At 31.8% G+C, this 13722-nt stretch overlaps 1 protein-coding gene across 5 annotated transcripts in view; it reads right to left on the bottom strand.

Annotated features, from left to right (window-relative positions):
* LOC149155677 (phototropin-2-like) overlaps positions 1 to 13722 on the bottom strand; it is a 536047-nt gene that overhangs the window by 295252 nt on the left and 227073 nt on the right. For all 5 annotated transcript variants that reach the window (XM_089445887.1, XM_089445890.1, XM_089445885.1 and 2 more), the window contains exons 12-14: positions 6984 to 7073; positions 6242 to 6318; positions 438 to 522 (exon numbers count right to left, since the gene is read on the bottom strand). In XM_089445887.1, the coding sequence (XP_089302013.1) occupies positions 438 to 522; positions 6242 to 6318; positions 6984 to 7073 (252 nt within the window). The remainder of the gene's footprint in view (positions 1 to 437; positions 523 to 6241; positions 6319 to 6983; positions 7074 to 13722) is intronic.

The raw sequence follows: 13722 nt of genomic DNA, 5'->3' as shown, positions 1-13722 counted from the left end.
CTTGTTGTCACAAATAATAGTGATGATTTTGAAAGGATATGTATTTTGGATATGAATGTGTATTTACTATTGCCTTATTTATTGTAGTCAATTAAAACTGATATTTTGAACAGGTATAATGTGTGGATATCATTAGCAAAAATTCTAAGAACAGACATTGCAAAAACATTGCAAATAAATGACTAAATAGAATAATGAGTCGAATTATGCCATCAAAATATTGTTAATTCAAATATCATATCTTACAAACTAGAAAACAAAGCGTACATATTACTATGTGCAACTAGAGCACAATTTGCTTTAACTAGGAGGCTTTGTCATGGCCAACATTATAATCTCAAGATCCATCTAATTGAAAGGAAAACAAATTAGAAAATTTGAAATCAAACGAGGTATTATAAATAATTGAAGTAGATAAGTAATGTACATGCATGGACCTTATTACGGTTTAACATCACTTCCTTGTCCATTGCTTTCATTGCAAATAATTCACCAGTTTCACGCAATTCTACCAAATGAACACTGCATCACAAGAAAGCAAAGTTTTTCAATAATTATTAATTTAATTTGCTTTGCTATTAGCTAATATGGTACATGATTTAGAAATAAACCTTGTAAAGCTAGGATGCATGATACAGCGAAACAGAAACCTGTATGTAAACCGAAATGTGCTAGAAACGTGACGCCTCAAAAATTAGGAAACGGGGAAATGTGATACATACATACATAATATAAGGTGTTATTTTAGAAAATTGTATTGGAACTTTGAAAGAAAACATTTCGATATTTAAGTTTTAACATTATGATTTAAAATATTTTTTTAAAGTTTTAGAGGTTACTAGAGATCTTCCAAAAATATTATTAAAACTTAATCACTAAAAAGTTTAATTTTTAGTCAATTAAAAATGAATTTTGGTGTGTCGCAGGCCAAAAATAGGCCACAGAAGTGGGAGTTGTCTATAATGCGACTTTTTGAAGATTCCGGTGACGGAATCCGGCGGAAGAATTGAGGTCAAATCTTGATTTCTTGCAGTTAAAATGGTTTTTTAACTGCATATTTGGATTCAGCACCCTGAAAAACCCCTGGGAGGCTTTCATTGTGCAGAAACTAGCTATCAAACTTGCGATTCCAATAATTCCTGCCGGATTTCGACCGGAAAAATCCGCCGGAAAGGCTTTCAAAAAGTCGCGTTATAGACAACTGCACAGAAGTGTGCCATACGGACCTACACGTGTGGTAAGGGCATCGAAACGCAGTGTACGGTCCCGGAATGCATTTCAACTGGGCTAAAAGGCGTTCAATCATTTCAACTGCATTTCGAAGTTTCCGTACCGAAACACAGTTGGTATTCGTTGGGAGGTGTCCATGTTTCCTACAACATAGTTGTAAATAATACATCACTAAATTTATTTGAACTTCTACCACTTTCCTTGTATGGAAAGTCTCGTTAAATATTTAAAAAAAAACCCTCTATAATTGGACCAAATGATATTGTTATTTCCTGCTTGGTAAAGTTTCCAATGGGCCAAAAATTCAATGCTAAAAGTATCCATGATATTCCAAAATCTATTTCAAACCAAAAGTTGTCTTTAATTCAACCAAATTGATTATTTAACATCTTTGGAATCTCCCTTTGTTTCAAGCCTTGTTAACAAACTAGTGGAAGATGGTGATACAAAGGATGGAGAAGAAAATTGAAAATTATATCACTAAGACTTCAATTAAGACGTCTTAGTGTTAAAATTTTTTGAAACTTTTTCTTCTCATTATGAATTACAACTGTGGAAATTTGCATTCAAAAATTCTTGAATACATTTTCTTTGAAAAAATGTTGGAGGAAAATGATTCTATAGAGTCTACAGAGCCTTTATGCTAAAAGGGATATACATGCTTTAGAAGGTGAATGTCATGTCCCCAGTTATAAATTTTGACAAGGAAACTCTCAATTTTGCAATTTTGGCAATTAATATATATATTTAGATAAATAAAATTAGGAGAAATAAGTTGTGAAAATATTTAATCAATTTTGAAGAAAAGGCAATGGTTGGGACTTAGGAAAAGAAGAAAAATTAAAGTGAAGCTGTGGAGATTACCAATCATGGAAATCAAACCATGGGAAGAATCAAACCATGGTAGTGTGAAAGAAATTGAACCATGGTATGAAAACCAGAAAGAAAAAATAAAAGGAAAGTTAGAGCCCCATTTTCATCATTATGGTTTTGACATTTCATTTCTGAATTGGAAGGTTTTCTTAAGTTGTTGAGCTAAGTCAACCAGTGGTGCTTAGCATGGATCTCCAAGTGGAGAATCCCAACTCTCTCTCAATGAACCTAGAGTGTTACCCTAGGAGAGAAATTTGGAGTTGATTTGATACTTCTTTTCCTACATTTTGTGAGACATTTCATCTATGCAACAGGTGGTACAAATTTTCCAGGAGGATGTAGTAGCAGAAGTAAAGTTGCTGGGAGGAAGAGATTGTCAGGGATATTTTCCTTGAGAATTTGCAAGAATTTCCCTTGCAGGAGAGCGACTTTCCTTGTGGAGTTTCAAAGCCCGATACTATTGCATTTGTGTGGGCTGTACTATTCTTCCTTTGGGCCTGCACATGGGTTTTCTAGGAATTTTTGATGAAGCATTTGTTGCAACCTTGTGCCGTGAAATAGCTGGAATTTCAGTCTATCATTTCAGTGCTACCGTTCAATGGTTTCTCAATTATTTTTGTGGAGGATTTTAGGTGGAGTAGTTGTAAATTTTCTAGTGGGACGCAAAGCTCGGCAGTGGGTGATTTCACTTGAATTTTGGGTAATTTTGGGAGGTTGGAATTAGCCCAAAATCTTTCTAGGTTTTGTTGGTCGTGGGTTGGAAAGCATTGTCCTAATTTTTCAGAATTTTTGGAGCATATTCTAGGCCTCAAATATCAATTTTCCTTTGGTAGCGGTAACAATAAATTTATGGGCAGAAAAGCGAGTGAGCCGTTTCAACGTGGAGTTTCTTTATTCTCACCTGGCTTTTGTGTGATTGCTTTAGCAAGCCCATGTGCACACATTCCACTATATTTGTGCTCAACTTGTCATTGGATATTCAATAAAATGGCTCAACTCCATTATTTTTGCTCAACAATGTTCTAAATTTGTTGTTCTTGCAGAGTTTTCAAATTGCATGTTTATTTGTTTGTTGTAGGTAGTTCATGTTTTAATATTTCACTGTATTTATCTAGTTAGAATATTGCAATGAATATACCTAGAAATTTCTCTTGTGTAATTGCATCAAATAGTGGCTAACCTATGCCAAAAAAATCAATGTAAAAGTGTAGATCTTCAAACCTTTAATATCAGGTCTACTATGGTGAAGGTTAAGGAACCTTTGTGGCCCAAAGCATTTGGAAGCATTTTGAATCTCTCAAGGCATTTTTAAATTTCCAGGGCCTTAAAAAAAATAATCTTCTCATTTAATGAACATCCATTATGGTGGGTACCAAATTCCAATAAAATCTTTCTAAATCACCTTGGATTTTGGTTTTCATAACACTAAATTTGCATTTGGCATATCTAGTGTTAATGATATAGGATGTTCCTAAGTAATTCAAGATTATGCCAAACTCTATTTTGGGCAACGTTCCACCAAATTTCTAGGATGTATAAGCAGATGAGTGGGGAAATGTACATTGGGTATGTGTTGAGATACCTCCAAATTTCAAGAAACTTCTTGGAGGGTAGTGGGACATCTGGGTCCCTAGAATAAGGAGACTTGTCTCTAAAATTATAAAAGGAAATAGAAACTTGACAATAATAATTCATACTATTGCCTCCTCAAATCAAGTCTAATTGGAAAAAATGCAATCCACATATACTATTGCCTCCTCAAATCACGTCTAATTGGAAAAAATGCAATCCACATATACAAATTTGAGGTAACTATCATGAGTTGTATCACTATCACCTCAAAACAAATTCCTCCACTTTTGACTCTCTCTAAAAGATAAGGCAGTATCCCTGAATTATGTGATGATTATGACAGCCCAAGAAAGTAAAGCTTAAGATGACTAACCACAAATGCAAAAAAATTACTTGAATGATAAAGAATTAAATCCAGCCATAAGATATAAATTTGCAAAATAAAATATTCAATGCTTAGTGATGTGATACTTCATACTAGTTGCATTTAACCTCAATGAAACTAAGCATACATCAAATGATCCACTTAGATATATTTGGGTCAGAGCTCAAATCTGATTTTATCTGATTAATCAGGGAAAACCACTTAGTCAACCTTTTCCAATTATATAAAACTAACCTCAAAGGGTTAAATTGCAAAGCTGATTTATAGTGTGTGTTACACCTTATATTGTATTATTGGTAAACTTGTGACTTTCATCACATGATAGGATTTTTAGTGTAATATATGGGGATGTTGATGAAATTCAAGTATACACCTTCGTAATTGCTCAAAGGTTGTGCATTTTGATTGAGAAACTTCATGATTATGGATCCGCTTACCTCATCACAGTGATTGGATGGGATGTTATACATTGGTTCATGCATGATGGTTCTATCCCCAAGCGTTGGATACTAGTATTATGGGATGTGAGATGGCTTATTGGTGGATTGTTTTGGTACTTGGTTCTCTCTCATGGTTGCACTTCATACTTAGATAGTCCTGATATTTTCTTTGGTGCTATGGTGATATTTTTAGGGTTAGAGTTTGCTTTGTATGATGTAGCAGTGGTATTACTCCTTTAAGATGAGTCACTCTTTTAAGATGAGTCAGTTTATCACTCATGGGGTTGGGACATGCAAGGGTTCTTTCTTTTGATGTAGTGAAGCAACATGTGTTCAAGAGTATTGATTTTATAAGTTATTTTCGAAGATCAATATAGGTAATCTAGATGATAGCATTGTATGCATTACTCATTAGTAGAATGTGAATGGAAATCCCCTTGGTGTATTTTTCAGCAATTCAAAATTTGTTTTGGTTAATTAAATTTAATAACTGTTGTGAGAAAATAAATCTAAGTTGGTATTAGGAGATTTAATATTTTTTTTACTATGTTGATGTAAATATATTTACATGATGATGAGAAGTATATATATATACATATATTTGTTCAAGCTAGGTCACAACTTGTTTTAATACTAATGATAACCATTACCTTTAAATAAAAAAGATTAAGGTCATCATATGAGGATTGCCAATTACAATCGAGAATTAAGGGTTCAAGCATCAAGGTAAGAATTGTGACCACAAGTCAAGAGTTACATGTGTCACATGAAAGGTTAAGGGAGACAATGATAATAAAATTCACCTAGAATCCCAAGGGTCAAGGTCAAGAGACCATATTAACATGATGCATGAATCTTACAGATTACTCAAGAGACCATATTAACATGATGCATGAATCTTACAGATTACTCTCTCCAAATCATTGTGCTTTTGTGAATGTGTTTGTTGTGTATTCTAAATTTCTCATGACTAGATTCCAAATTAATTCCAAAAAAATGAGCTTGTGATTTGTCTATTTAATCAAATGTGTTACTTCTTTACTTCTTCAACTGGTGTTGCTATCTAGGATATGTTTTCTAAGAGCTTTCATAGACTCAAAACGATATGAACAAGCTTATGACATCATGCATATTAGCATAATAACTTTTTTTTCGACACATTCCATCGTGATCAATTTTTCTATCTTAAGCTACAAATAGAAATCTATACATATTAATTCTCCATTCTCAAAGCTTTTACACTTTTCCTTAGATGATCAATCTAATATTTTGTAAAGATCATTATTAATAGTAAATAGAAGCAATACTAGAAATCTTCCCCAGGGATGGTTTCAAGCTGTTATTCATAAATCAATCGAAATTACTTGGAGAATTACCTAGTCCAACGAGAATATCTACCAATTCTTAGGATCTATACAAAACATAATGCATGGTTGAGGAGAATAGTTTAAAGGGAATGACATTCTACTGTGAACTGTTTTCATTTCCACATGTAACCATTTTTTATGGCTATACAGCTCATAGCATTAATGTGTTCTAAACTTCTACTACTAGTATAGACTTCCATATCATATTTTTGAGTTTATTATAATTTACTTTCCCGAGGCTTAGGAATTAAGGGACGTATTAGTCAGAAATCATGGATTACTCTGTAAATAATACCAAAATTAATTTGGAACATCCAGAAGGTGATATATCAAGTAATTCAAGTCTAAGACGTGGAAAATACATAGAAACCTACCTCCCTGTGTCACCGGACCCTAAAGGCCTGATAGGTTTGAAATGCTTCAAACCTATTTGCTCGCCAATCTCTTGTATCTGCAACCAGAGAATGCTCTATTGGTATCATAAATGGCAAAACTAAACTTATTTCTAACATATAAGACAAATAAAATGCTTTAAGTACTTTGACATTTCACAGAAAAGGAGAAAAGTATACCAAAGTTACATTCACATGTAATGTTACAGTTTCCTTCATTATGAAAAATATAATTTAAATTCAGTTCTAAAAGAAACGTTTTATGATTCCCAATATTCCGAATCTAGATGAACATTTTCATAATATAAGCGTGTAGGTGATATTTTGTGCAAGAGTTTCATTGCTGATACAAAGAGCCTGAAAAATCAAAGTGATCATTTTGTAAATGTGCAAAACTTTTGGTAATAAAATACATTGTCCCAAATATTTCAAGCATAGTCAAAGACAAATATGTCAATAAGAAAGATGGTGTAATGCCATACAATTGCCACAATAAAGTGCAAGGAATAATGATATCTTATTATGAAAGTTGTCTTGTAAATATATTTCTTTAAGGACATTTTATTGTACTAAATGAAGTATGAAATTCATTCAAGGGCGTATTTTAAGTTTCAATATAGATGCAAAAGAATCTTTACACAAAGCACTTTTTAAATTCTACTCTATCAAAGGAAAAGTACTATTAAAACTAGAAAAAAAAGCTTATTCATGGAGGAAAACATACCTTCTTTATTGCTTTCCAAGAAGGGTTATTCATTTTATGGGGCTTGGGAATAGCTATGGTTGAATGCACTGCCCATAGGTCCTCAGGTCTCTATACATTACAACATAAAATATTATAAAATTTTCATATAAATGACGAAAATAAAAAATATAAATAACATCAGATAAAACATTGACAATATGAGAAAATTCCAAGAGAAATATTCACAATATTCTGATTAATTTCAATTCATAATATAATACAATTTATGTGATGTTATTAGTTTTAAAAAAATCCCTTATCCACAAATTGTATTGTTCACTAATTTAAAATTTTAGCACAAAATTGCTTCACTAATGTAACAACTACTTTTAAAAATCTTATTGAAAATAGAGAGTATACCTTCTCTCATACAGAATAAAAAAATAAAGAATTGTCAATAAAGTCCTTTCTCAAAGGATTCATGAAGGAAGAAAAACATGAAAAGAAACTTGAAGTCTCTTCTAGATTCCCAGGGGATATGAAAAACATCCTTAACACTAAAGGTCTGCTTTTTATCTTGAATTAGCTTAGAACTAGGATGAATAGTGTAAAGATCAATGGTGAACCCATGTGTACATATGGGCACATAGTGGAACCCTAGCTTAGCACTAGCATGAATAGGGAAAATATCAAAGGGGAACCCATGTGTACATATGGGAACCCATGATAGAGAAGACCTTTAGTGTCAAGGATGTTTTTCATATCCCGTAAGAATCTAGAGAGACTTCAGGTTCCTTTTCATCTTTTTCTTCCTTCATGGATCCTTTGAGAAAGGACTTGTACTATTAAGAATTCCCCATCAAGCATGTTTGTAAGATTACTCACCTCCCCAATATGTGGATCACTCTAGTCACCCTCAAAGCAAGCAAATTGTGCCTCATACTGGTCAACTCACTTATAAAATTCCATATCCCACATTGTGAGTCAATTGCACTTAAACCAAACTTTTGTAGTTGATCCTACACTAACCAAAACTTTCAAAACCACCCAGCCTTTTATCATCTAAAAAGTCCTCTAAGTCATCCTCCATAATTTTAAGTGCAAAAGAACTTTTTATCACTACTCCATACCTTATGCTTCATCACAATCCAAAGAAGACAATGAACAAGGAATTTAATCCTCAAGAATGTGATAACTGGGTAAATTAGCAAGCAAAGGTTTTTACATTTGAACAAGGAAGTAGTTTGTTGGCTAGTCACTTTGTTACCACCCAAAGTTGCACTTAAGTGAATGCCCTAAAACAAAAAGTACTAGAAACCTATGGGAACAACAGAATGTTGCCTATTTTCACCACAAAAACTCTTCCTCTCACTTCAATCTAGATCTCCTTTGACATAAGGTAGATATCCCTAAGCAAAGTGTTTGTTGAACCTTAGAATAAAGTGGAATATGGGTTGACAAAACTAGTGCCAATCCAAAGGGGTGAATAAAGTCAACTAATAGGGTTCAATGGGTATGGAAAGAGGCTGAGTTAGCCTATTACAAACATGCTTTAACCAACCACATGAATTATTTGATGTGCATAAATTAAAGAAGGGCCCTTCCAAAGGTGCACACTTCAACTATTACCAATCTGTAGTAAAGATGTGAAACCATTGAAAAATATAAGATACCAATAGCCTATCATGGAAATGACATATAACAAACCAAATATTGATAATGATGAGCAGCAAGTTACACGGAGGGTTTCACCTCACTTATTTTATTCTTAAATGGAAAAAGTATCTTTTATGTGAAGGTAATTATAATTAGAAGAACAACTTCAATACTCAAATGAAAACATACAAAATATAAAAGAAGATTATGAACCTCACATTTATTAGCCCCTTATCTTTATCCTCCCATGGATCTACCATTAAGTTTGAAGTGATCTCCCTATCAATCCAACCATCCAAAAATAATGGAGAGAGATTCTCTTTATGTAGAGGTTTAGCTCAATCTCCTAACAACAAAATAATATTAAAATGGATCTGGATTGATACTCTTTCCAAGGAATAACAATATAAAGACCATTTTCCATAGATATAGTAGTCTACATTGACTAAGGAGGATTTTTCTTTGAAGATCATATTCTCATTTGGTCACTCCATCAAGGGATCAAGCCCTAATCCTTGAAGATTCTAAAGAACTTGTTTGTAGAGGTTAGGACATTTGGAAATACTTGAAAGAATTTTGAGCTTCACCTAGCAACTCCATAGCTGTGAAATGAGGTATAAGGTTATTTGTTGCATATTGATTCTCATTTTGAAGGACGCAGTAAACAAGGATGGAATTCATGGAAGCATCATGGATGAAGGGTTGGTTCAACTCATTGGATTTTGTGGGTATCTAAATGTATTCAAATAAATTCCATGATCCAAATTGGGACAAGCACATCCCAAGGTTTCATGGACATAATGATTTCACTATTGTACATGCTACATCTTACATTGAATTAATTTCAAGATTCAAGGTTTTCCACAAGGATGTTAGGATGAAAATGTCTATAAGTTCCTTAAATATGATCCAACAAATTGATTTTATGATTGTTTTCCAAGGGAGACACCTTCACTCATGGGTTTGGTCAAAAAATTTTACAAGAATTGCAATTTGAGTTATGAAGAATAAGAATGGATTGATTTATGATCTAGATCCCTCTTAACAATTTTTGATTGTAAGGATATTGAGCTATACCTCTATATAGTGAAATATTTATCCTTAAGGTTGACAGAGGGAGATTTCCTTCATATTACACTTGTTAAAACAAGTGACCTTTTCCATCATCCTTCACATATTCAAGAAAAGAATTACGCCCTCACAAACTAAAGGTACAAAGAGTCAATGGCATCACCTTTGGCACTCATCAAGAGCGAATTCTCTTATGCATGGACCTTTGAATTCCCTTTTCAAATCTCTATCCAATGACTTAAATGGCCCCACTCTTATTCACATGTGACTTATATGAAGCTACTCACTTGGGATGCTAAAGTCATCACATGCTAGGTCCTTAATGAGGGAAGTGAATCACTAAACATAAACACAAATAAGTTGATGACTCACACTTCACTTATAGAAAGGGAGTTAACCTAAAGGTGAATCCATTAGCATTACATTGATTGATTCCCCTCCCTAGATCTAATATTCTATCTTACCTCTATCGATATGAACAAGAAGAGGGTTCTCACCCTTCACTCAACCAAAGAGCGAACACACATTAAAAGGAAATTGACTTGTATCCTGAAAGAGCGATTTTTAAACTAGGAAATATAATTGACCCACAATAATTTATGGTCAACAGTGTATTAAAATACTTCTTCATTTAAAATTTCCCATTAAGGCATATGTTTTGTCATTAAAGCATTAGGTGAGTTGGATTTCTTTTAATATGGAGATGCTTAACTAATTTTGTGCATTTAGAAAGTGTTATAAATGTAAATAACATAAATATATAAATAATATAACTAACAAATAATAATAATTAATTAATATAAAGACATCATAATGAAAAGATGTGTCTTATCAACAAGATATGACTATTAATGATGATAAAAAGCACTGTTGATAATATCGGCGATATATCGGCGATATTCGAAAATATCGCGATATTTTCGGCAAAACGATATATCGCCGAGAAAATATCGCGATATTTTCTGTTTTGAAAATATCGCGATATTTTCAAAATATCGGCAAATATCGGAAAATATCGGCAAAATATCGCGATATTTTGAAAATATCGGCAAAATATCGGCTATATTTAAAAATTTGAAAAAATTATTTTTTATGCTTGCCGATATTTGTCGATATTTTGCCGAGATTTTTGCCGATATTGCCGATAAGATATTTTCTGGACCCTTGCCGATATTTTGCCGATACCGATATTTTCAACACTGATAAAAAGACATTACTATTAATGAAAGGACACTTCCACCTAGTATTTATAATGGGGCCCTCATTTGTAATATCATATCATTTTTACTCATAACATTTATACACCTACTGTCCTTATCGATATTTTATTGGTGAGCTATATTTTGGTTATCACATTTGATATTAGAGTTCCATTGGCCACACAAAATTTTTGGAGTCTCCATATTCTCTAGGTCCTTTACCACATTTAGGCTTTTGGCCACTCTTATTTTCGTAATTAAGAAATAATAAGAAAGAGTAAAAAGTTAAGGACCGTGGCTAAAATAAAAAGGTTTCCAAATATTGTTAAGAAGTGCATGTGAAAAAATAAAAGTGAATTTCACTAGTATCTTTAAGAGTGTATGAAGAAGAAATATTTTGTGATTTGTTCACCATTGGTGGTTTATAAGGTCGTGGTTTTGGTAACCCATGGTATTTGCAAGCTAAAGTAAAATAAACGAAATATAAATATCTCTTTATAAAGTTGTATAAGTGGATATATATTTAAAAGAAAAAAAATATTATATACCAAAAAGTTGAAGGAAATTACTTATATAAAAAAGAAAGTTTTTAATTTAAAAAGGGGTGTTTTAAATTATATCTATAAATTACCAAGATTACAAATCAAATTTTATTAAAGAAATTATTTAAGTTTCTAGATTGCTAAACTATCAAGGAAAAGTCATATATATATATATATATATATATATATAAAAGGTGGAAGTAATAAGAGTGAAGGAAAATCCCTTGAGGGATAGATCACTTGGAAACACATGTAAACGTGTTGTGTAAAATACTATGTGGTCCTTGGTTGAATCTCCTCGATTAACCCATGTCCACATTAGGGGCAAGTGTTGTGCACCTAGTGCTTATAGTGGTGGCAGATGGAATCAACCCCATGTCATCCAAGTACAAGACTGCCATAGTTTCAAATTCCACTAGTCATAAAAAAAGAGTGTAGGGAAGAATTTGAATTCAAAGATTTTACGAAGAAAAATAAGTTTAAGAGTTTATAAGTTTTAGAAATCATGACATGACCAATGGGATCAATGATATATGAAGAACTTGATAAACTCGTACAAAAATTTGAGCAAAATAACTTTCCCGACAATTAAGTTAGTGAATTAACACAAGATGTGACAAATGACAAAAAAAAAGCATATGTCGAAGACCCAATATAACATACAATTCAAGCACCAAACATCACTCCTACAAAACAACATAATCCAATGTACTCAAAAATTACAATTGGAATATGAAAATAACTCAAATAAAAAAATTAGAAGACAAGCTAGACAAGCATCAATGAAACAAGAAGGCATCGCAATGAAAATATAAAGATCTCAAGGATATGTTTTACAAGGAATTAATAAAAAAAAAAAAGAGAAAATCTACACTTAAAGATTACAGACAAAAACTACTTGCACAAGTCAATAAGTCTAAGGCTATAAAGCAAAATTATCAAATATTAGAACAAAAAAATGAAGATATTGAGAAATAATTCAGTAAGAACCTATTAGCAAAAGATGAAGAAAATTCTCACTTGAATAACATTAATAAAAAGGTATTGGAAGAAATTAGATCATTAAAAAATGGGAAACTTGAGTATCAAAACATTAAAGATAAAATCCATGATTCAAAAACTGAAGAACTCTCAAGTCTTAGGAATGATAATCAAAATCTACATACACAAGTTAAGAAGCTTAAAAAAGATAAGCAAACATTTGGAAAATAGAATTGAACAATTTATCTAGAAGAAACGATCACACTCTTCAAGTAAAAAATTCCATGTTGAAGAAAATGAACAAATATAAATCTAGTTAATATCATGACTTTGAAAGATGCCAATCTAATTGAAGTAAATACAAACTCATATGTTGCAGTAAAAAGGATGCAATTTCCAAGTGAATATCCGATATCCAACCAAAAACATCAATATGAAAATAAAATCATATAAATCAAGAAATTCTCAAGGAAAGTCATCCTACTAAGACAACTTATTGACATCCTAATAATAAAAGAAAATATATTAACTAGTCAGTCTATCAACGTCACTAAAAAAAGAAACAATTAAGTTATCTTATGAAGAATATTGACACTAATAAATCTTGGGAATCTTATAAGTGCAACTATTTGCTAATGGTTATGAGTTTAGGCTTCTATGATTCAAAATCTTTTGATTTAGTTCTTCCAGATCCATCGTATTGAGTAACTTGGGTTGATCCATCGTATTGAGTAACTTGAAATGTCATTGAGTAACTTGGGTTGACGTTTTAGACTAGCAAGTGTTGTTCATCATTAAGACAATAATGAGAATCCTCATGCATAAATAGGGTAGAGATACAAGAGAAAGGGATAAACCAAAAAAAGTCAAGAACCACAAAAAAGAGTCAAAAACCAAAATTGAATGTTAGAGAAAAAGTCAAGATTAAGTAACCAACGTCAAAAGTAAATCTCAAAAAACATAAATAATATATAATATGTGACTTCCTTAATTAATAAACCCTAAAATTAATAAACAAAAGCATATAATCATAAAGTATAATTGATGTTAAGGTCCACGAACATGACACATACCAACCCAAGCTCATTAATATTGTTAATAATATAATTAATGATATTATTTATATAGTATAATAGTAAGATTAATATTTAACAATAATTTTATTAGTATTAATATTTTGATAGACATAACCAATAAGTGAAAAAATAAATAATATAATTTTTTGAATATAAATCCTAGTAACCAAAGTTCAATAATAAAATAGGATAATATTAGTAAATCATATAATAAAACTAATAAAGATCCTATCCAAAATAAACAATTAAAAGT

This window comes from Pinus tabuliformis, chromosome 9 (genome assembly GCF_031772625.1).
Source record: "Pinus tabuliformis cultivar Carrire ecotype Pingquan chromosome 9, CPIR1, whole genome shotgun sequence".
Taxonomy (NCBI): domain Eukaryota; kingdom Viridiplantae; phylum Streptophyta; class Pinopsida; order Pinales; family Pinaceae; genus Pinus; species Pinus tabuliformis.
This window is presented reverse-complemented; position numbering and strand designations above follow the sequence as displayed.